Below are 26,014 nucleotides of genomic sequence, written 5' to 3' on the forward strand. Positions count from 1 at the left end.
TGATGAGAAGATATCTGGAAAGGTTTTTTTTTTTTTAATAGAGAATCATTTTGCAAAACATGCTTTCAAGATTGGGATGTGTTGTCTTCAGAACAAGTCCCCTCACTAGGTTTGCTTTAGGGCCAATGCATATTTTAAAACTTCTAGAGAAAGTTATTTATTGTCATTACTGCTACATAATACACGAACAGCAATGTCTAGAAATCTCAGGAAACACTGCTAAACAGTAGATGTTTTACATTTGAGGAAACTTAAGCTCAGAAAACTTTCCACCTTCAAATGGAGGTGGAGACTGTCAGCCAAAATGTCAAATCTCTACCTAGAGAGACAGTATTTTCATTTTCCTAATCAGTGAACAAATTTCTCTTTTACCTTGCATAAAATTTTGTCTCTACGTTTCCTACCTATTTGGAATGATAGTCAGGAATAAAAGTCATAGGAAGAAAAGTAGAGATACTGTAGAGGTTTACCAGCAAAACAGTGAGTTTGGAAATAATCATTATGAAGATGTAAGAAAAAATGTGGCATTGAGTTCTCAAAATACAGTTTAAAGAAGTCATCACTTTATAATGAACATGAAGTGAATAAGGAAGGATGAGAAGATTTTGAAGATTCCTACCTCTAAGTATGTAAAGGGTAGAAGACACTATTCTGAGTTATTGGTCATCTATAGTCTAATTTGTTCATATCAATGAATGAAATCATGAGATGAGAACCATACTGAAATGAGTTTTAGCTTGTTTTATTTATACACATATATATGCACATATGCATATGAAGTCTATTTGTACATTTTTTTATTAATTTATTCTTGTTACATCTCAATGTTTATCCCATCCCTTGTATCCTCTCATTCCTCCCCCCCCCCATTTTCCCATTATTCCCCTCCCCTATGACTGTTCCTGAGGGGGATTACGTCCCCCTATATATTCTCATAGGGTAGCAAGTCTCTTCTTGGCTACTTGCTGTCCTTCCTCTGAGTGCCACCAGGTCTCCCCCTCCAGGGGACATGGTCAAATGTGAGGCACCAGAGTACGTGAGAAAGTCGTATCACACTCTCCACTCAACTGTGGAGAATATTCTGACCATTGGCTAGATCTGGGAAGGGGTTTAAAGTTTACCTCCTGTATTGTCCTTGGCTGGTGCCTTAGTTTGAGCGGGACCCCTGGGCCCAAATCTGCCTATCATATTGTTCTACTTGTAGATTTCTAGGACCCTTTTTAACACATGAAATTTTTAAATTTTGTTTTTATGTGCGTGTATGAGTGATCAGTCTTCACACACACACAGAAGAGGGAATCATATCCCATTACAGATGGTTGTGAGCCATCATGTGAATGCTAGGAATTGAACTCAGGACCTCTGGAAGAGCAGCTAGTATTCTAAACCACTAAGCCATATCTCCAGCCCCTTAACACATCAATTTGAATAAATTTTGAATCCATAGTAAAGTTCTAATTCTCAACTAGGTAGAATAGGTTTTATAAATCATTGGAGAAAATTTCTTAGAGCAATGATTTTTAAAATATGAATCTAGATAACAATCATAAATAATATAGATTCACTTCCAAGACCCAGACCAAGCTTTTTTTCCTCTGGAAAGTGGATTTCTTCTCTAGTTTACCTTTTTACTTATCTTTTCTGTTTTGATACCAACATTATGCTTTCATGTAATATTTCTATGATGTACTTTGAAAGGTAAGTAACACCTGATGCTGAGTAATTGCAAAAAACTTAAAAATAGGTCAGGGTTCAAAGATAAGCATCAGATCTAAAAAACTAAACTGCTTAGAAGGTTGAGTGGTGAAAGAAAGCCAAACAGCAGCAGTCACCAAATACCTGCTCCACTGAGATATGACTCCCAAGTAACTTGGCCGTGACTTTGCTACACAAGACATGCCCACTACAGCCTGCCTTGTGAATTTTTTTGGAGACAACAACAAAAATAATGGATTTTTAAACAGGAATGATCATTCTTCATGGTGACCAACTGTTACATAAAAGGAAATATCTAATATTTAGTTAGACTCTCAAAATGCTTTTGTTGAAACGTTCTACTTAGAATATGGATGGAACTATGAGAAATTGAAAGGATTGATCAGAGGCATACAATTTTGACTTACTTGCCTAGACATATAAGATGAGGAGCTATGATTACATAAATTATAAATTTGTACACAACAGCAATATTAGTACTTTATAAAAATATAAACAAGCATGAAAAATGTAAGTAAGTAAGATGGCCAGGATAAAAGAAAGAAATTAAATAAATAACTAAAAAAGGGGAGATGGGTGAGTCTTTCAGGTCAGGCCACTGATGATAATAATCCATGGTTTAAGAAGTGTAACAAGCTAAAATCTCTGTGTACAGGTTTATAATGCAAAAGGAAAGCTAAATTATATTTATCCATTCAATTTGTGGCCCCAACATGAATTGATACTGTAGTCTATGCAAGAAAGGAGAAAAGGGGAGAAAGATAATGTTAAAGAAAACTATTTTTAATAGTAGAAATACCATAGGCATTGCGGAAAAAAATTGTGTTCTTTAGTCTCAGCAAAGGGCTGTTGACAAAGCAGAAGAAATGTTTAGTAAATTCTTCTCTGAGGTGACAGAAACTGCCAGAAACACTAAGGGTTGCCAAAAACAAATAGGAGGAAGTGAAAGCTCATGGATAAGTTTCTTCATCATAGAAAAATTATCTGAAGGAAATAAGACTTTTATCTTCTCAGAAGGTAGAACAAAAATGGAAATGCACTGAATCAAAGAAGAAAATGACCTGGATTTTAGTGAGGCTTACTTCTAAGTGCAGTTGCCCTGATGATACATTATCTTCAATTTCAGATATACTGGCCTAGTACAGCAGTAAAAGTCGAAGAATGCATCATGAAAGGAAAAGACGCAGTAAGTACCATTTATTGTAGATTAAGCAAGCCATAGAGTCTATTCTTGGGTGTCTAGAAAGAACTGAATCGCTATGGTTTTGGTTTCTTTACAAAGACACATACACACACACAATTTTGTTCATAAAAGGAGAAAATAAAGAATAAACACATTATTCTACAAAACTAACTTCAGTGTGGAGTTGAAAGAAAACAGAGTACCATCCTGACTGGAGCGTAGATATTTTTTAATTCATTTGTTATTATCTTATGTGTATGGATGTTTTGCTTACATGTATGTCTGTACACTCAAGGGCCCTCCCAGGACCAAAGTGATCATTGGATTCTCTAGACCTCTTAACAGCTGAGCCTTCTATCCAAGCCCCAGTGGAGCTGTTATTTTGTTATACTTTAATAAGTTTGGATTTATAAATTCTCTATGCTAATGTTTACAGTCTGATTATTTGGGAGAAAACAATAATCACAGGAGGTCTGGTTTCTATTTGAGGGGAATAAGATAAGTCAGATTTTTGGAGAGATTTTGCTCTACTTTGATGAAATAATTAGAAATTTAGAAACAAAATGGGATCACAAAGTGTGAGGAGATGAAACAGGAAAAGTGCTGTGCTCATTTTGCTGTACTCCTTGTTTCTTCCCTGGTGTTAGAAGCCAAGTCTATCCCAGTTCAATCTGGAGTCCATAGGTACAGGAGTGAAAAGCACTCTTCTCCTGCATCGCTGAGACATGGCTGAGAGACCTTCATACGTACGGAGTGGTTCTTTATCCCTGAGGAAGTACATGGCTTGGAGAGAAGCCATAGGTGTTTCCTTGAAAGCTAAAAAAATGTAAATGATTAACACATTATTAGTAACTCCCAATTCCCTGTTGCAACTGGAGCGTAGCCAAAGAGTGAGTCAACACTCTTCTTTAGTCTGCACTGCGAGGCTGAGAACTGAAGAACTAAACTGAGTCGAGAAGTAGTCTGGTTGGTTCTGTCTATGAAGCAACAGTAAGTCAATAGAAGAAAAAGCGGATGCTTCTAGCCATGTGAGGACAGAGGACCTTGTCTGCATGGTCACATCCTGTTAATTTTATAGGGTCACACACTAAGTAAAATGTTAATGTGTGTCCTGGGCAAAGTACTCGGTAACTCAGTTCTCACTGCGGGGCTTAGTAATATGAGTGAGTCATGTGTGGCAGTCAGTCTGCTGGTCTTTCCATCCCAGTAAGCTTTCAAGGGAGACTTAAAGGAGAAATCTTGATTTGTTCATTTTATCATTGTTGTGTATGTTTATTTCAAGGTAATCTTTAGGAGTAATGAAAGGTGTGTGTGTATGTGTGTGTGTGTGTGTGTGTGTGTGTGTCTTGGATGTGTATGAAAAAGATGAGGCTGCCTGAATGCAGGATGAGACATACAGGAGGAATGACAATGCATGAAAAGTAAGAATGTGTGTGTGTGTGTGTGTGTGTGTGTGTGTGTGTGTGTGTGTGTGTAACATCAATTAATGAGAAAAGAGGTGATGAATTTGAAAGAGAACAAGGAAGGATATGTGGTATGGTCTGGAAGGAGGAAAAGGAAGGTAGAGATGAATTAATTATATTATAATAACAAAAATAAAATAGATAATATACAAAAATCCTGTAGCAAAAGAACAGAAATAGGCTGTTTTGGAAGAGAGTCACCTGCAAGAAGACACAAGTGGACAAGAATGGGTGAAAATGGCAGAAGTACAAGGTCAATAGAGAAAAAGCAAGTGCTTCCAGAAATACGAGGTCAGAAAAATTTCACCATGTGCGAAGTCAAATTCTACTATGATTTTGAAAATTTCATAAGGAAACCCATGTTTTTGCTCAAATGAATTCATTATTTTTAAAAATAAGACACAGTGTTAGTTATTAAAAATCCATTGCAATTCTGGTAAATTTGCTCATTTTTCAGATTAATATTAATCTGAATTAATATAAATAAAAAATAATTTTTGGAAAGTGGAAGGACAGACAATGGCAAGCTAGTTCTATGTGTCAGACTTGGTGTTTGACTTGTGTGGGAATTCAACAATGAATGAGTTACATATTGCTCTCTGTACACTTGAATTTAAAACTAGCATTGCCCAACTAGAACTCTGAGGAAAACGGCCTTTACCCTTGTCTTGTGAGCACAGTTTATGGGAGGCAGCACACACAGCCTCACTACCTGTGGTTTCTTGCCTCCTATTGCCACCAACCTGAGGAGTGGCACCAGTTGGCACACAAATTCAATATATTTACATACTACTTTTATAGATAAAGTAGTTAACCCTTGAAATATAACATTTTTTAGCAAGAAGAACCTCAGAGTAATTTTACAATCAAATATTATTTCTAGTGCTTAGTTATATATATATATTTTAAAACATCTCCCCAAAATTACATCTTATGTGACTAACATTTTGAGGTAAAAATATTATTTTGCCTATGAAAATTCTCTAGTGCCAATGAAGAATTCTATACTGAGGGGGTAGTTTCTAGTTTCTTTTAAAATACATGTTATGTATTCTGTGTTAATAGTTACTTCAGGGGATTATGGCATTTTGGTATTGTGATGCAATCTTTGTCAGAATTACTTTTGCCAGTTAAAAATTTAAAACTATTAAAAAATTCTATAGTGCCCTATAGTATACATCATATATTTTGTTAAGAATAATGATTTTTTTCTTATTATTTGCTTTCTAAATTTATTCTGGTTCCTCGATAGTGATAGAATACTGTAATAATGATTTGCAGTACTATAGATTATAAAAAGTATTTCACACTTTACTGCTCATTAAAGTTGGTGTCCCTCATTGTAACTCCTTTCTTCCAGGTCCTCATCTTCCTTATTCTATTCTTTCATCTCTTTTCGCAATTCAGATTCAGATTGACTTTCTAGGAAGAGGGACCACAAAGGAAAGGGAACATTTTTTTTTTCATTCTAACCACCAGTGTCCTTTGTGATTCTACTTTAGAATGAGTGTGCCAATTACGTTCGAGTTTTGCATCACTACAACAGGACACACCTTTTGACCTGTGCTACGGGGGCCTTTGATCCACTTTGTGCCTTCATCAGAGTTGGGTACCATTCAGAGGTAAGAAATCTCTTCTAAAAAAAAGACGTTTGTATTTCCATCAGTAAAGATAAAACCATTGCGTTGTATTTATTTAATGTGCTTGCTATAGAGGACTGATCTCTCAGTGTCTTTAAAATCCCTGTCAACTGTCAATCTCTGAATCAATTAACCTTCTGTGTATTTATTCACCAAACAATTTTATCTGCTTAATTTGTCACTTGAAGCATATTGTGTAACACCAACGTGTGTTGTCTACAGTGCTCTTATATGTGTTTTAATAATGAATTCATCAAACTCAAATATATACATATGTATATATATATATATATATATACTTATGATTTGTGTATATACAGAAAGATTTAGAAACAGATACACATAAACAAAGAAAGATAGAATTTAAATAAAATGGTGCATGTTGTACTTTACAAATAGCACACAAAGCTTTTTGAATTTATAATTATGTTCTTTCCAGCCAGGTGAGGTGAGAAACATAGCAGAGGGAAAGATTTCAAAGTAATAGAAGATACAATTCAGGGTGGAAAGCCTTGCGTCTTATCCCCCAACAAACCTGCACCAGGCAATATGGACCTATATAGCAATGATCACAAATTCCACTGCTACTTTCAAGAAGATAATGTTTACCAACAAGGAGGCTCAAAAGCTTAGCCATGTATCTGGTGCCTGCAAGCTCAGTGAGTTCTCCTTTGTCTTGCACATACTTTGTAGCATGCTTCATCATAATTTCCTTCAGCAGTGCACAAAACAAATTCTGATTTCATGAATTGTTGCCTTTCATTTGAATGAGAATACATAATTGAATATATATTTCTTGATTTTTATCAGTGCATATATATATATATATATACATACATACATACATATATCATAGCTAAGGTATTTGATGCTTACATCCCATTTATAAAAATGAAATAGTGATGATAAAATATATCTCACAACCATGTAATATAGAATACCATTCATTTATATTAATGCTTCTTTCAGATAGCACTTGTACTAGTTAATACTTAGGTAAAAATACAATTAGCAGCAACAAAGGGTTTAATAGCTGCCTCCTGAGACTGGCCTGATTGAGGTACTTTAGCTCTTAACTATCCTTTCGGGAAGAATTTTTAATTAGCATGTTTTAGATATTATCTTGTCAGTATACTTCTAAATTAAATATAAGTATCACACACAAACACGTCTCAATCCACTGCTTGATATAGCCTACAGTAAGGACACAAAGGATACAATTGGAGAACTTTAGGCAGAGGTATAGCAAGTAAATCAGACTAGTGCAAGGTCAGATTACATAACTGCATAGCATAAATTTTACTGTCTGCTTACATGTGCAGAGACACACATACATTTTCTACGTGTAGCTGTCAGCCATGCAATCAATCTCTCTGTTTTCCTTTACTCAATGACACCTGCCTTGCTCCTTTATCTTCTTTGAATAGAGGGTTCTGGATTAGGACTGTTTTTTAATCCTTTCAGTATTTTAAGATGCTTTGTTATCTCTAACTTTTGTTTTAATTTTTATTAGTTCTTTGAGAATTTCATACAAAATAGTTTTATTATTCACCCCTCCAACTTTTCCTATCCTCATCCATCCAAGTTAGTGTCCTTGAAGCAACAACAACAAACAAACAAAACAAAGAAACAAACAATGAGCAAGCAAGCAAACAAACAAAATAACAACAAAAACTCTGGAAGACCTGTTTGTGTTGTATAAAATTTCCAAGCCTTGGGTTGGGCTTATGTGCCCACATCCCCCATGATCCACGTGTGAAGCTGCCCTGCTGTGCCCAAAACACTCTGTTTCTTGAGAGTCATTCATAGCCTCTGGCTCTTACACTCTCTGTCTCTGGGAAAGATCTAGGGACATTGGGAGGAAGAGGAGTGCTATATGCTCCATTCACAGGTGAACATTCTCCAAACCTTGGCTATTATGGGTCTCTCACATTGATGCTAACTTGCTTCCAACAGCTTTCTTTTTTTAAGTAGTGTCAGTCTTTGTTTTTCAGTAGGTCATCTGAAATGTACCTCTAAGTGTAGAGGTCTTCCGCAAAAGCATAGCAAAATTTCTGAGGATACCAATACATGATGTATCACATATGTTTATGTTTTACAAAAGAGTTTCTTTGAAAAACATTTCTGTTGCAGTCAGTCTCGTGTGTCTTCCTGAAGAGGCTTCAGTGCGCTTATGTGTCTGTTTCACTTCTTGCTAGCATCTCCCAGGTCACTGGTTCAGTTCACTTTCAGACAGTCGCATTTCTCTCCTGCCACCATTATGAGGATTCTAGGAACTGAAGTCCAGTCATCAGGCTTGTGTGGTGGAACGTCGTCTTACCCAAGAGGGTTGTTTGTTTTCAAAGAACAAAGGCTGAGAACCAGTTGAAGGCTTTCTTTTCCTTGTTGTCTAACAAATCAGTAACATAAACACAGATCACTCAAGAGGTCCTTCTTGGAGTCACCACCCTGCTACTAACCTTTTCTGATTCACTAAGTGCTAAGGATTATAAATTCATGTCATAGCTGAATTTGAAGTCATAGCTGTCAGTGCTTTTAGCTTTGCAGTCATGGGTCAGGGTCTGCTCACATATACAATTCAATATTTTGAAAGATTTAGAACCCGATCCATTCAGAGGGCATAGAAATCCCAGAGCCCAATCTCAAGGTTTAGAGTCCTCCCTCATTTGCCAGCTGAGTGAACATTTTAAGCCTTTGCTGGTGATTTCTCAATAAGTCTCTTACACTGGCACTCACCATTTACCTCTACAGGAACTAGGTGGTTTCTCAAGAGAAAAAGTCTTCACGCTGTTCTTTATTAATTTCCAATGCATCTGATTAGTTTCTGTTAAAGTTTTACCCTTACTTTAATCACTGCAGAAAAGTTATTCTAATGCAAATGACAGGTTTTTTGTTTTGTTTGTTTGTTTATGGTTTTTTGTATTTGTTTTGTTTTGTTTTAAGACATAGTTTCTCTGTTACACAGAGCTCTGGCTGTCCTGGACTCTTTGTAGACCAGGCTGGCCTTGAACTCACAGAGATCAACCTGCCTGTGCCTCCCTAGTACTGGGATTAAAGGCTTGCACCACCATGCCCTGACTCAAATTATAGTTGTATTAGCAGCTAAATACGATAGCGTTGGATATCTGATGCCATGTAGTCCAATATGAAGACGCTACGCCTCATAAGAGCAATGTGTAGCTGCGTGCTAACAAGAGCAGTGAGGAATCTAGTCCCAAAGCACCATTTGGAAGCCTGGAGCACTATTCAAGTAAATGAAAGTCAACAATCATCAGAGTCAAGAGAAATATGTAAATTAAATAGCTCCCAGAGGCTCATTATGGGATGTACTTACAAATATATGACTGGGGTGATAGGAAGGGTAGCAGGAAATAACAGCAGAGGAAGGCTGATGGAAGATCTCAGTGGCACATGGGAGAACTTGAACGTTTCTGAAGTCAGAACAGAGAAGACGGTATTTTGAGCAAAGTACTCAGCCAACATGGCTTTAATTTGTACTAATTTGAGCATGAAAAGGTGAAGGGCAGAGAGACATTTCAGAGATCATAGCGTGTTTACTAGCCTTGCTGTAGTAGCAGAGACTTGCCCGTAGGGCTAAAGTGAGGGACTGATCACCAACAGACTGTATATAGTTTTTATTTAAATGTTGCAGACAAATGGGAATTAAAAGCAGCTCCAGTTGAATTTCTTGTTAATCTGGGAGAGACGCATCATTTAGCAAAGAAACACTCAACTTTTTTGAGGATGTGACAAATACACAGAATTTCTTAGTTTTTTTTTTCCTTCTTCTCATTCTCATTTACAGTCATATAAAAAATTGAGTTGGCCAGAATAGATTTATTAACATAGATTTAATTATTAAATTCTCTAGGGATAAATGATGGTTGTTCCTGAAATTCTGCTATCCACCTTCAGTTTTAGTTCATCTCTCATTCGTAGAATGTCTCATGAATAGCCATGGACGCAGACCGAGTAGGAATTTGGTATGAGTATGTTGGTATAAATGCATATTCAGGAGAAACGAAGATCACGATGATGTTCATGGGGGAAATCTCACCAATCAACACTGCAGGGAGAGCAGTTTGGGCTACAGGAAGCCAGATGTGGCTGAAATAGTGACAACAGGCACACCAGAGTTTGGGAGCTGGCGGAGGAAGAACGCAAACGAAGATGATAAGGAAGGAGGAAGGGGGAAGGCTGGCAGGGAAACAGGAGGAGGGAGATGTAGGGAATGGTGGAGTGATTGTGGCGTGGAAAGCTTCACAGCGTTTCTGAGCAGCACTACACCAGGAGTGCCTCAGAGATATGCAAGAGTGATGGCCGCTCACTGTACTGTGCACATGGACCGGGGCCTTCCAGAACAAAAGACCGGCCAAGCTGCTCTTGCATCCCTTTTAGCTCTTTCCTGGCTTTGTATTTTTTTACCTTTACCTTTTAATGAATGCATTATTTAAGAACAGGAAGTACAAGAAATATAAACCTTGACTTACTTGGGACCGCTGTGATAACTTAGTGGTGGTGATCAGCGGCTCTTCTTCTGGAGGACCTAGGTTCAGTTACAGATTGTGATTAACAAGCACCCTGTAACTCTAGTCCAGGGGATCCAAAGATGGCTGCTGGCCTTCACAGGCTTCAGATATGGGTGCTGTGGGGACACACATGCAGACAAAATATCCATACAGGTAAAATAATGTCTTTGTCTTTTAACAATGTTTTGCTGTCTTTTTTTTTTTTTTGAAACAAATGAACTGATAACTAATACTTTAACCTTTTTTTTTTAATTATTATTATGTCCTTTCCTCACAAGGTCTAATATTCCCTCCTTTGTGACTTTGTCTTCTTTGGTCATTTATTTTTTCTGTGCTAGTACTCCTTTAACTTATTTATTTATTTTTATTTTTCTCTTTCTTTCTACATTTTTCTTTATTCTGTCATGCTGTGTCTTGATAAATTCATAATTTGTTCCGCATTATTGTTTTTACTACTACCATTTTTCTAATTTCTGCTTTTATGTAAATACTAAGTTATATATATATTTCTATACATTTTGTGCTGTCTTTTGATCAGCTTCTGCCATCTGTGTCTATGTTTTATGTTTGGTTTTTTTGTAGCATTGTACTTGATTCATCTAGAACCTTTTTCTGTTACTCACTTAGTACAAAGTTAGTTTTACCAAACTTTTAAAAGGGCAGTAGCACTCAGTAGAGACGTCTACCTTCACAATGTAGGACTCACCACTCTTTTGTTTTATGAATGTTCCACTTTGTGGCCATGTATATATGTAAGTATTCCTCTGGTTCTTATTCCTACTCTTTTAATCTGAATATTACTTTCCCCATAACTTTCCATACCCCTTTCTTAGACAAGCTCCTTGGAGCAATAGGGCCTTTGTAACTTGGAGGCTCATGTTTCTGCATCCCTCCTCCAAAGCCCTTGCGAGCACTTAGAGATTGATTCAGTAAAGCTGCTGAGAGTTTCAGCTGCTTTTCTAAAATGGTGAGGTTTTTTTTTTTCCTCCTAGTAAGCCTTGTTTCTCTTGCCGGGAGGTCTTCTCTCTGCTCTTGCTGTGGTTTATGGCAGTAAGAAGTACTGGCACACGTGCAGCAGTTAGAAGCAATTGCAATAGGTATTGACGAGACTGATTGTGCTTTCCTACCTGATTGCATCGTTGTTATTGGGAATTTGTAATGACTAGAATAAATGCCTCTGTACAAATGCAGTGTATTACATAAACCACATATGTATGTCTAGATATAATCTATTCTCAAAATGGAAACTGCAGTGAATGTAGAGCTAACACAGTAAAAAAGCAGAGCTTCTGATATATTACATGAATTAGTGTGTAAGTGGCAAAGGCCTTGAGATTCTTGAAAAACTAAAATGCTTTCAACACATAAAAGGTTTCTTTGAATATTGTCTTTAGCACTATGATGTCAGTGCATTTCTATTGGTATGAGCTTTCCATTTCACATAACAAACTACTAAAACTGTAGTTACTTGTAAAAAAGAAAGCCATGTATTTATGGCATAGTTTTCATAGGGACACCAGATGCTGCCCAGATGGGTCCTCTGCTCAGGTTTCCCAGGTGGTGAAGGTGTTGCCCAGGTTCTGGAGTCTTGGGTCACGTTTGTGTTGATACTGACATCATTTTATTTTAGTTCGAATAGTGAAGTCTCTATGCATTTGATGGCTTGCCTCCTCTGAGAGAGGACATAGCAGTTCCTTTGTGAGCAGGCTCTATCGTAGCATGGGAGCACACTTCTCTTGGGTCAGTCAGAGGAAGTCATGCAATGAGAATTATTCAGGGGACTGACTTTCCCATCTTCTCTGCAACAAGAAGTAATAATTAGACCAGGTAGGGATTCCCAGACATTTCACAGGATCCACCCACCACACACCAGGGAAGGGACTTTCCCAGAGCGTCCTAACCTGTGTGTGGAAATTCTGCCTGCCACTGGCAATGTTCCCATCTTACACCTGTTCTTTTCATCTTTTATGGACAAAGAGAAGGTTTGATTAATGCAGTTGGTTTCAAAGTTTCTGGGGAAAAATAGCAAATACACATAATGAAGGACTTGAAAAGATGAAAATCTTTTTCTGAACTTACTCAGATCTCTTTTTCTTTTAAGGGAAAGCTGCATTCCTCCTTACAAGTTTGATGAAGGTTATGCTATATTGGCCACCTCCACAATTTGTATACCCATATATGGGAAATTTTGATTGTCCTTAAGGGCATGTATTTTTAAATTGTAGACTTCTGCCATGTTTTATAAGTATAGCATGTATTTTTTTCAGTGTAATTTTATTTAAAGCTTATTTATATCACTTTTTAAATATGCAGACTAAATTAGTCATGCAAATGTATTTTGCACCAAAGAAAATTAAAAATGAACTTTAGGAATTTCAGCATGTGATTTTGATAACTTTCCCTCCTGTGGAGAGCAGCAGCTCAGCTATTTAAGTTTGTGTGTTATTAGCTTTGCAGTCCTCAGGGCTATATGCCTACCTCCAGAAGAGAACAAATATATTGGAAAATATAGTAGAGATAATACTCAACTGGCATTCTTGCCAGAGTGTATTTGAACCTTCTAGAGTGTAAAACATTTCTTTTATTGGTTGTGTATAGTCTTCAAAACTAGTCATGTTGTAAATTATCTTGTATTTCTCCTAATGTTGGAAACTGGATTTTAATGGAGATGGCAAGAATGTGTATCTAAATCACTATAAAACATGAGTATTGTAAGTACATAAATTTTGTTATTTGCTTGATTATTTATTTGATTTTTTTGTTGAGGGAGCTTTCTGAGTTCTGTGTTTATTGGTTTTGTTTTGTTTTTCTTTCTTTATATAGACATATAAATATTATTACACAATAACATATACAATAAACTACCTATACAAGAACCATGAAACAATCAGGAATTATGTTAATGTTACTTTCATAGTCTTTTGGCTGTTTTTATTCGGCAACTTTGAAGAAAACATTTTCTTATCTTCGTGAGTCTAAAATTCTGAATGTAAATGAGTATCTGTCATATCTCTTCTCTATCAACTTAAAACATCTATCTAAACCTAAAAAATATCTTAATTCCTAAGCAACAAAGCTTAATTGTGAAACTAAAGTATCTTGTCTTCAACTCTATCAGAGACTTGAGAAGGAATATAGTTAATTAACTGAGAAAACAGGAAGTGGAGGTTAACAGCTTCCAAAGTAAAAGAGAGAGAGAGAGACAGACAGACAGACAGACAGAGAGAGAGAGAGAGAGAGAGAGAGAGAGAGTTTATTGCCTAAACAGTCACCCAAACTCTCTGTAGCATTAGAGCATCATCTTCAGCTTTCTGGCTAAGTATTATGTGACAGATATATTTGTGAGGCAGGAATTATTGGGGTCTTGCTTACCTGTCTTGTCAGAGTTTGGCTGTCAACTCTGCTTGTATCCAAGCTTGCCCATTTCTAAGCAGAATTCTGTCTGTGGCAGAAATGAGGACATTTTGCCCAATTACTGGTTTGCCACATTTGAAGTCATCTCCAGAAGGAGGTTCTTTGATTCTCATCATCTTCTTTGACCCTGGATGTTGCCAGGAGTTAGCCTGTCTTATTGTAAAAGAATCTTTAAAAAAAAAAAAAAAAACTTTAAATGCCATATTTTCTGTAGGTCTCTGAGGTTTTTGAAGACTAGAATAATATCTATCTGTTAAACCTAAGTTGTATATTCTTGTGATAAAATAGACTAAAAGTTGATATAACCAACAGTTTATTAACTTACAACTAACTTGTATTACTAAATATTCCTAAGTAGCCTGCAATAGCACTTTCAAAGCATTGGAAGTAAACCTTGTATTATAATTGAGTTGATGGGTACAATACTTCATATTAGAGTATATATATATATTATATACACACATATATATAAAATGTGTGTGAAGAATAATCTTCAATTAGAACTCTATACCAATGTATCAAAATTAAACTTATCAGTATGTTGATATGTAGGTCAGGCTGGCCTAGAATTTATGGTCTTTTTACAACAGGTTCCTGAGGTCTAGGATTACAAACGTGTGGAATCACGGCTAGGAATTCAGCATTTTAATTAGTTCTTTTCACTGGTGTTTTACTAATGCTTATTTCTTAATATATTAATCTTTTCTGTTTATAGTACACAGTGAAAATGACACTACAATATGAATAAAGTTTTATAACAGTTTATAAGTTTTCAAAAGTTGTCATTAACATTATTTATCTGAAACAAGGATTTTATTTTAAACAACTGAGATCAGTGTAGACTTGCATTTAATATTTTTGTATTTTATAAAGAACTGTGTCCATATTGATTTAGCAAATTTATTATTGTCTATTGTTTCTAAACTCACAAAATATTCCAAATTTATTCTTTTGATATGTTTCTGTTAGATTCATTTACTTTTCTTTGTTTAGATAAAAGTTTTGGTGATGGGTTGAAAAATAAAGATCTGTAGTTAAACATAACTTGTTAATTACTGTTGCCATTAACTGACCTAATAATGTAGTTCTATGAAAATATGAACTTGTATTTAAAACATTGATATCTTTATATTATTTTTAGATATTAAGTTATTTTTGTTTTCAGCTACAATTTTTTTGGATTTTTGGGTTTTGGGTTTCTCTGTGTATGTAGCCTTGGCTGTCCTAGACTTGCTTTGTAGATCTGGCTGGCCTCGAACTCACAGCGATCCACCTGCTCTGCCTCCAGAGTGCTGAGATTAAAGGGTTGTGCCACTATGCCTGGCTTTTTAATTTTTTGTTGTTTTTTTTACTGCTGAAGTACAAAGAACCAGGAATGGTGGAGACCTCAGCAAGGGTAGTGTTTACGGTGTGCATGCAGGCCAATCCCAGTCCTCAAAGGCTATACCAACTACAATGTTTATTATAATTTATGTAATTTTTATTATAATTTATTCAGATTACATCCTGGTTGTTAGCCCCACACTTGTATCTTCCCTACCTCTCCTATCCTATTCTCTTCCACTAGACCTCTGATAGAAGGGGACCTCCTTCTCCACCATGTGACCACAGCCTATCAGGTCTCACACAAAGGAAGGGAAGCAGGCTATTCAGAAGTGAGCTATTATTTGCTTAACAAAAATAGCTAAATTACAACTTATATGAGATTGCATTGATTATATATTTATACATGTATATAAAATAGAAATATTTTCTTGGCACTAGATGATATATAGGAATGGTTTATTAATTTAAAGTGTTCATGCATACATTTTCATTTGAACTAAGTGATAAACCTATATATAATAATGAGTATTAATCAAATTATATTTTATTTTGAGCTCACTCTATGAACTTTTGCTCTCCAGAATAGGTAGTATCTATGTGTCTATGTGTAAGTTTGACTAAAAAATGCAATAGGGATTAAGAGTAATAAATATGGTGTTCATTTAGTGATCTATTTTTAAAGTAGGCTGTGCTGTACATTGGAATAGATAATAAATGTTATATGTAGGAGAGGAAATTACAGTAAGTTAGCAGCTATCAAACATAAATGCTGTAAGATTAATCCTGTATAAGAAAAACCAATTTTTTTTCTAGTGGGCATATCAAATCTCCTCATATCAATATATGTTGGTTGTAAGGTTCAACTTGAAGACTCAAACAGTAATCATTATTTTAAAAGAAGTTATACATGTTCTGTATTGCAATACCAGTCACTCACTGTATTGTTTCGTTTGCTGCATGTATATAAAATCACAAGACATTTTTCATTAAAAAGTAAGCAGAGCATGGCTGAAACGTATAATCTGTTATTTGTGTGATCTTTACAATCCCAAGGTTGCGTTAAAATGTGTCAGACAAGAGATTGCTCCTTGACACATACAGCCGCTGTTGATCTCGCCAGTGGAAAGCTGGTTATATTGTCTGGGGAAAGGAAAACAGGGTTCCTCCTGCTAGGTTTTGCCTGTGAATGGGCATCTTGTTACTATGGCGGCAGCCCCCACTTTGCATATCCTCTGTGTTGTGAGGCAATCAGTCTGAAACCTCCTGGCTGTGCCATGAGCCTGTGCTCTGAGACTTCAAAGAGAAGTAAGAATGGTGCCTGGGCAGTTCACCAGCCTTCCTGCTCACTACTGAAAAATGGGGGTGCAAAGGAGGTTTATGCTGAACTTGGACTGTTCAGGTAATTAAAGTAGCAGGCCAAGTACTAGGGAAACAGTGAGCTCTGTTGTAAGAAAAAAAAATATTTATCCTAAATAATGAATGCATGGAAAGAGTCAATAAACAAAAATGTGAAAGTGCACCATACTTGCGTCCTCACAGGCACTCCTACATTGGACTGCCTTACCATCGCTCCAAGATCTCTTGGGCCGACCCACATGCATGAAGCAGGAGATAGATTTCTACTTCAATCATGTAAATGGCTGCCTAGTATTTCATGGGACGCATAAATAAACGACAGTGTACTTAAATAAGTGAATTATTCTGAAACAGTAAATCCTGGGGTGACAGTGAGCCAGGCGAAGAGTGGTGTTTGTGTAGCTTGGGCATCAGAAGGCCAAGAGAGTGCTCATGGCTGCTGCTCAGCAAGCATTATGTCTCAGACTGGATAAGCTGGCAGCCATATGCCTAACTCAGCTCACAGATGTGCCCTATTTGTTGCAGCCAGTGTTTCTTGTTTGTTTGCTTTTTCAGAGCGTGCATTCAGAAAACGGTTGGGTTCACATAGTAAATTGGGATTTCCATTGGACCCGCATGAAAAGATCAGTGGGAGCCCAATGCTTGTCGCCACACTCCCCACATAGAGGCCTGAGCTTCACAATGTACCAATAGTCGAGGGGCTCCACTGTTCCCACAACAAAAGCTTACTCCAGCCTCAGTTTTCATCCCCACCTGGCTCTGACTGACATTGACATTTGTGACTTAAGCATTAGAAGGACAATAAGCTTTAAAACCGTTAAGTACTTTCTTATCTAGTAGTTAGCTGCTAACTATGTAATGAATGAGTGAGTGAGTGAATTGTGACGGCTTTTATATTTTGATAATTATGAGGTATTCTTGAGAAGTTCAAATTTAATTTTTTAAAAAAATATATACATACAGTTTTGGTTAAATTTGGTGGATTACTTTGCTTTTGGTCTTGCCTTATTTGGAAAAATTAACTGAAATAAATATAAAACATAAAAAAGTAACAATAAAATATGAATCTTCTGCATATATTTTTTTATATAGATTTTGTCTTACTCTTGGAAAGCTTTGGTAGTAACATAATAAACATTTAGTTAACATTTCGGTCTTTAGAATATAAATTTTAAGGTCACAAAGAACAGATACATTTTTTTTGTTCATTGTCAGTTAAATTCTTAAATGTATGAATAAAACGATACAGATTCCTTTAAGTACCTGTGAAAAGGTTTCAAAATTTCAATGTATCTGTTAAGCAACATTAGACCAGGAAGTACCCACCCAGGGCCTCACAATATTATACCCTTTCCTTCACTGTCCCAGCAAGCGGCCCCTGTGCCATCACCTTGAGTGATTCCCTATGTATATAGGGCAGCATGTGTGAATTACATCATGTGCACTCTCCAGTTCACATTCTTTAGCTCAATAATATACTGAGACTTCTTCAGGCTTGGTAATCACAGGCCACGTACTATTGCTGTACAGCATTTTGTACTGGGGACACCTCAACGCATTTACCATCCCTTCTTTTCCTGACCTTGTAGGTCATTCAGAGCTGTGCTGTCATTTTGCTGCTCTGAGTAGTCTTCTTGTGTTTTGTGGACATGGCTGTGCTTTTGCTGAGTCTATTCTAGGAACTATCCTGGGCTTCTGGAAATATTACTACATGATTTTTAGTCATTGTACACTCACCAGCTTTTGTAGTCAATGGCACACTCTTGGCAGTGGTTATGTTTTCCTATCCCTCCACATTCTACATTCCCAGTCTCTTTACTCTCAGCATCTTGTTGGGCTTCTAGTGATATCAGCATTGTGTTCGCTTTCTAGTGATATCACACTGATTTTAATTCGTAAAGACTAAGAACTAGAACTATGGGCACATTTTCCAGTGCTAAGGCTTAAGTTTTTCAAGTCACTTTTGAAGACTTCAGTTTAATGTTTAAGGGCTGTTTGACATTTGCCAAATTATGTTCTTGGGGAGGCAGTTTATGGAACAGCAAATGTCGCATATCCAGTGCTGTGGGCAATATGCAGAAAGTACTCTGTGAAACGTACTTCTCATCATAAGTCCTTTTAAAGCAGAGATGAAATTTAGGTGAGGATTATATTAAAAATGTGATAGGGAATAATGAAATTGAGCAATGTGGTCATGCATAAGGTGTTGCTGATAATATAGAAACAGGGAGTGGAAATTAAAGCAATATTGAGCTGGTGTGATGGTACTTTCTTCCAGGCAGGAGATCCCAGCATAAGTCCTTGGTACCCACACAGTGAAAATAGACAAGTGAATCCCACATGTTGTCTTCTAACCACCTCATGCATGCATTGAAATGAGCTTTATCTCTCTCTCTCTCTCTCTCTCTCTCTCTCTCCTCTCCTCTCTCTCTCTCTCTCTCTCTCTCCCTCCCCTCGTCTCTCCCTCTCCTCCCTCTCGCTCCTCTCTCTCTCTCTCTCTCTCTCTCTCTCTCTCTCTCTCTCTCTGCCTCTCTCTCCCTCTCCCCTCACTCCCCCTCCTCTCTGATCTCTCCCTCAACCCCTCACCAAATAAATGATAAATAAAATATTAGAACAGAATTTTCCAGTCATGTTATTTGAATTGCTCACTATGGAGGGAAGCCCCGAATAACATATGTTATGTAACTCTGAGTGTAAGTTTAGGATTAAAAACACCTAGAGGGTATCTATAATTTAATTGGGGATATTACAAGTATTCAATAATACTGTCTTTATAGCATCAGTGCTTCTAATTACATTTCTAAATGCATACAAAAATCAATACAACCATGAAACATGAATATTAAAATCTAGTTAAATCACATATCTTCTAGTGATTAGAACAATAATAAGTATTATTTTGAGGTGTGCATTTTACTTAACCTTCCTTAAGGCCTCTTATGTATTGTAGAATTTTTCTTTGTAAGAGGACCCATGACTGCAGTGAACAGTGGAGACTTTACAATGCTAGCACTTTGCAAAAAAACAGTAGAAACTTTCCGCATGTGGACAAAAGTAGCGCATGCCAAGGACTTACTCTTATCTCAATTTCTAATTGTTCTACTTTATACATTGTGTTTTCTACTTTGTAGTAAATACTTTGACAGTGTGATGTTTCTTTTCATTTCACAATGAATATTGTAATGGAGGTTTTGTCTTAGCTTTATTACCTTATCTTGAAAATTTCAGATAAGTTAATATTTTAATTAGACTGCAAAGAAGTATTAAGATATTAAACAGTGTTGGCCATTCATTTGAAGTCAGTGCTTATAAAAAGGTCACATTCTACTGTTGTGAAACTTTCTTATTTTCAATTACATTTTTCCTAAGAAATTTGAATAATATCAGGTGGATGAGTAATACTGGTTCCTTACCACCAACTTGAGTCTTATTAGTGTAGTCAGGTAAAAATTCTAAACTAAATCACGTACTGTCATAAATGAAAGACATGATACAGAACAGGTGTTCAGAAAGGAAAACTTGGTGCCGTAATTAAATAGCTACCAAACTCAAATGACTTGCTTATTCCAGGATAGCACACAGAACTTACTCAGGTAATTTTTTTTCTCAAATGAAAAGTTAAAGCCATTTTAAATGTGACTGACTCTGTTCTTACTCATTTGTTGTACTAAGTCTCATATTCTATGTACATATAGCTTCTTCTATGTGGTTTGTGTTGTGTTTGTGTTCAATCGCTGAAGAGATGCAGATGAATTGAATAGGAAGAGAGGGCTCCTATGTGAGTCCTGCTTATCACTTGACTTTCTTAAAGACAATGCAGAGGCCCTGGACAACACTCAATGTCCTGCTGCAGCGATGAGCGTTTTCTGCCAGGCAGTTGTGTCTTTGCTAATGCACATTGTATTAAGTTGACTTCTTGTCCATGTTCTTGGCACTCACGTCATTATAAGGTGCCATGGAGAGCAGGCTGGTCCTCATTTTTGCATCCTGTTTCCTAAATAGCATTTTTTTTTTTTTTTTTTTTTTTTTTTTTTTGCATTTAGAATGAATAAAGAGGCTTTGATGTTCATTTTTCTCTTCAGCCCAGAAACAACTATGTATACTTCTGGGATTAAAATGTTAAATGTGGTTTCATGTATCCATCCAGATTCTCATATATCTGAAATATTTGAATTGGTATTCTGAGCAGGTTATTTATTATGTTCGGATTCAGTCTTATTTCTTGAATAAAATGTTAAGCCCTAAAGTTCAGGGGAATGCTATCAGTGTGTACTCTCAACAAATCTCAGTCAGATTAAGAGACACCATTCAAATTGCACTGTTCTAAAATGGTGGGTGACAATAAGTTAATGCAGCAGAAAAATACAGGCTTTGAGACTGAAAAGATGCAATTCAATTCAGGCTTCTGCTACCTATTCCTTGTTTCACCATTAACTGTGGGTGGGTGTGTGTGTGTATGCATGTGTGCACATGTCTATGCGAGCATCTGTGCACACTTGAGACAAGGGTCTGCGGTGTGCCATCTTTCTCCTAAATATTTGATTTTACCCTGGTTTTTTACTCTTGCTTCTTGTTTTATCTCTCTTCTTAATACTGGTCTCTCCCCTACTTCACTATTTGCTGTGAACAAGGGCACTCCTATACCCAGTCCTTTGTATTCTTGAAGTTATTGTCACTGTGGTGTCACTCTATGACTCTGCTGTGTCATCCCTCTGTGTCTTGTCTCAATTGCTTTTTCTTTCTTTACTGTCATGCAGAACTACTGGCCTGTGGTCTGAAGAGTCTCATGAGTCACTAGATTCCTGTTGTTGCCCAGTCTCTAACACCTACATTTTCACTACAACTTCTCACTGCTCTTTACTGCCCTCTGCTATTAATTGGCCCAGACCAAAAAAAAAAAAAAAAAAAAAAAAAAAAAAAAAAAAAAAAAACCAAAAACAAAACAAAACAAAAAAATACCACTAAATTTAAAATTTGCTAGAGGAGGTAACATAAATCATTTAAACAGAGATGAAAATCAGATTCAAAAAGAGAAAGGAAACTATTTATATGCTTTGGGAAATTTGAATATTTTAATAAACCTATTTTTAATAATTCATAACAAATTGCTTAAAGTGTCTCTCACAAAATGAAGATTTAATTATAAAGAACCATAAACATTAATACATTAAATTTTTGAAAAATCCAAAAATATACCAAGAATTTAATAAATAAGTGGAGAAGGGTATCAACGTAATTTGAAAGTGTAAATTTACCTCCCTGATTATGCTAAAGGTACAAACTCCATATAACAAAAGTAGTGCACAATAAAATAATCATTCTCTTTAAGGAAATTAGCAAAATGATTTAAATATATTCAGTTGGATGAGATGTCTTGAGTTAAGACCTCTTCCTGCTTGTTACTTTCAGAACTATAAGAGGACATGAGCATTTCATTGCTTTCTCCAAACTTTCACTATTATTGTCATTATTGTAACTTAATTTATATCTAACTTTATGCCTTATTTATTTTAAAATTTTTCCCATTCATAATAAAGTAATCACCTCTACTGATGTGATTATAACCCAAAAATCTAAATCACCGCCCCCCCCCACCCCGGCACTGGCCACCATTGACTAATCAGATTTTCATGATTATAAGGTTGATATTTTATTTGAGTCATAAAGAAGGTGAACTTGCATCAGTTTTGTTCATGTAGCATAAATTCCTTTGATCAACGGACATCATTATACATATCAAGAGTCTGTTCTTTTTATGCTGACTGCTACATCATATCCTAGACCTGTCACAGTTTGGATATCCATTCACCTGTCTAGGGAACTTCATGTCATTTCCTTTGCGGGTCATCTGAAATGCAACTTTTGAGGAGACAGACACTGAAACACTTGCCGCACTTGTTTCCTTGTGCTATTCACTCCCTTTTAATGAGCATAACTTGTAACTTGCTGTGGCTGGGTAAAATGTGCCAAGTGAGACAGGGTATCATTACTGTGATTAGGCTATGTGACAAACAGGGAGGAATCTTGTAGACTAGTCCCTAGTCTGTTCTCTTTAAGGTAGAATAACAAGTTTTGTCAGTATATGGCACTGAGACCCGTTATAGAGCAAGCTCTCCTTGTTCCCAGTGAAGGACGCACATACCTTCTAGTGAAACCTCTCTCAACTCTTCCTGATGAAGGTATGGCCATCAGCAGGCTTAGAGAGAAAACACATTTTCAGGCTTGCCTTGCCCTTGTGGTTTTGTTCAGTGCTGAATGCCCGAGACATAGCTTTCTCCCACATGTGTTAAGAGCTGACCAGTCTGATAAAGACACCATGGAAACACCTGAAGATCTTTGCTGCTTCTCATCCCAATTCCTGTTACTCAAACCTTACCCATATTTTGACACTTACATACAGAGGCCACAGGTGTTGGGGATGGTCATCTAGGGAACCGCACAGGCACAAGTGCTAACAATCTGCTAGTTGCTATAGAAAGGCAGGCTTCTCTCATTCCAGCTGCCTACTGTAGCACACTGACATGCTGTGTGAGCATGCTACCATGTAACATAGAGAGAATTTTCTTTTAGATGGCAGTTCTGTTCTTTGCTGTCATCCCACCTCCATAACTTATCCTTCCATAGGATTCTTTCTTGGCCCTTGATCTTTTTTATATTCAATTTCCTAGTAATTGTTTTATCAGATTAGTGTTGTATAATTTACTTTATCATTTCTGGCCTCAATTCAATCTAGAATGTTACAGAAAATAACCCATTCTGTATAACTCTTAAAAATCATTGTCTTGCTAATCTTATTGAAATGAATGAAATAATTTTATCAAAACGGAAAGGCCGCATGAGTTTAAAATAGTACAGAGACCAATGTTATCATGTTTGGAAAGTTCATGGACATTTCATTAGTTGTGATGGAAACCAAACCCTTAGCCAGTATCATGCAGCAGGTCAGTGGATTCCTAAAAGGCAGAGTAGAGTTTTTTTACAACTTCTTATGAATTTTCCAGGGACACCAGGAAGGGACCAAGGGAAAAGATGACTGTGTATCTAATGCAGTGGCTAATACAGACATAAAGTAGTTTTCTCATAATAGCCAAGACAACCTGAGGTGGCACCAGACAGTGATCTGGGCTCGCCTTCAGCAAGCATCAATCAAGAAGACACAAAGACATGCAGAAAACTAACCCAGGCACAGACTGAACCTTGACCCTTGTGTAGAAACTTAAGCCAATATAGGAAGGCAAAAATATTTTTTTAAATAGCAAGTAAAGAATTCAAATATGTGTGGTGTTTTGCTTGAAATGGTAATGTTTTTAGTGAATAAATTGTTCCTTCAGTAATAAGAATTTTAGCTGAGTACAAACCTAAAAACATCTAGTAGCAGTAACATGATGAATAGTAATTTACTTGCCTGATTTCTAGACTAAAGAAAGCCTAGTGGATATTCTAGTGATACCCAAAATATATCAGTGATTCCTGTGGCTAAAGCAGATCCCCACATCAAAATGTCATGGTATTAGAGACTAAATGTTGATGAAAATGTATTCAATTAAAAAAATGAAACCAGGCTTGTGAGATAGCTTAGTGAGTAAAAGCACTGTCATCAAACCTGAGGAAGTAATAGAGTTTGAACCTTGGAACCCACAAGTTGGAAGGTGAGGACTGGCTTCCATAAGTCATCCATAGAGTTCCACACATGGTCTGGGCTATTTACACCTCCCACTAAAGAAGTAAAATATCAGGCTAGGCTTCCTTTGTGATAAAACACTATGAACAAAAGAAACTTGGGAAGAAATAGGGTTATTTCACTTTACACTTCAACACCACAGTTCACCATGGAATGAAACTCAGGGCCACAACTCAAGCAGGGCAAGGGCTGTGGTGGGAGAGGAAATGGAAGCAGACATCATAGAGGGACATCCGTTACTGGTTTTTTCCTTATAGCATGCTCATCCTGTTTTCTTGTAGTACCCAAGAGACCTGGGCTGCCACTAGACAGTGATTTGGGCCCTCCTTCACCCAGCATCAATCAAGAAGATTCCCCACAGGCTCGCCTACAGGCTAATCTTGTTGGGGAATTTTCTGAACTGAGGTTCCCTCTTCCCAAATGACTAGCTTGTGTCAAGTTGGTCTAAAACTAGCCATCTTGTAAGTAAGTAATGAAATAAAAATGAAACAGAACAGAACCTATTAGTTTTTACTTAAAAAAAGGGTAGTATGAGTTGTGCAAAACAAGATATGAGAGACATTAAAACATGGGGATATTGCTACGACTTCTACAACAGTTACCTATGAACAATAATGAACGCTGTTATTTTCAGCTTTTCTTTGTTTATATGCATCATTGTATTTTATATTTATTTAATTTAAAAACAATGAAACCCTTTCACTCATCCTTTGTGCAGAATTCAAATAATAAAGATAAATTGAAGATCTCTCTTGCACAAAATTGTGCAAAATATTTTAAGTTTTAAATATCATCTATCTATCTATCTATCTATCTATCTATCTATCTGTCTGTCTGTCTATCATCTATCTATCTATCTATATATCTATCTATCTATTGATCTATCATCCATCTATCATCTGTCTGTTTACATTCCTACATATAGATATATGTTTTATCTCACATAGGACTATATTCATATTTATCTATATCCATTTCCGATAGGAATTTACAGCAGAGATATAGTGTTCTCCAACTGATTATATAATTTGGAGCAAGTTGCTCTCTTGCTCACAAAGATGTGGTTCAGTGTCTACTTGGATTAAACAGAAATTATAATAGTACATCATGTGTAGAAGTTGGTAAACACATGCGCCAATGTCCGCTATTTGTCATCATTGTAACTTACTTTCTCCAGAAATATCAACCGTCTCCATCACCTGTAAGCTTAGAAATCTGATTTTTTCCTTTTTCATTTTCTTTCTTTTTTTTTTTTTTTTTGAGACCGTTTTTCTCTATGTAGCCCTGGCTATCCTGGAACTCTTTCTGTAGACCAGGCTGGCCTTTAACTCAGAGAGATCTATGTGCCTGTGCTTCTTGAGTGCTAAGATTAAAGGCATTTGCTACCACTGTTACCCCTGAAATAAACTTCTTTTTCTGCTATCAGAAAAAGAACTCACATTAACATATCACACATTCAATGTTTGATTTCCTTGACAAGCCATTCTTTCACTCATCACTATTGCATACCCTGCCTAGTTCCTGTCCTCTTAGGCCTGTAATCTGTTTTGTAACTTCACTCTTCCAAACCTGTTGAATATGGCTGTGTCCAGCCTACTTTTCTTTATTATGTCAGAATCATTATTATCCTCGACTGTTCCATCCACTTGACATACATTCGCCTGCACTATTTCTGATGTCAAATTCACATTAGTAAAGGTTAAGTC

At 36.5% G+C, this 26,014-nt stretch overlaps 1 protein-coding gene across 1 annotated transcript in view; it reads left to right on the forward strand.

Moving 5' to 3' along the window:
* The window catches only part of Sema3e (semaphorin 3E), a 228,893-nt gene that overhangs the window by 141,135 nt on the left and 61,744 nt on the right, over positions 1 to 26,014 (forward strand). The window contains exons 3-4 of the mRNA XM_051152076.1: positions 2,843 to 2,902; positions 5,865 to 5,984. Coding sequence (XP_051008033.1) covers positions 2,843 to 2,902; positions 5,865 to 5,984 — 180 coding nt within the window. The remainder of the gene's footprint in view (positions 1 to 2,842; positions 2,903 to 5,864; positions 5,985 to 26,014) is intronic.

The sequence above is a fragment of the Acomys russatus genome, chromosome 10, assembly GCF_903995435.1.
Source record: "Acomys russatus chromosome 10, mAcoRus1.1, whole genome shotgun sequence".
Taxonomy (NCBI): domain Eukaryota; kingdom Metazoa; phylum Chordata; class Mammalia; order Rodentia; family Muridae; genus Acomys; species Acomys russatus.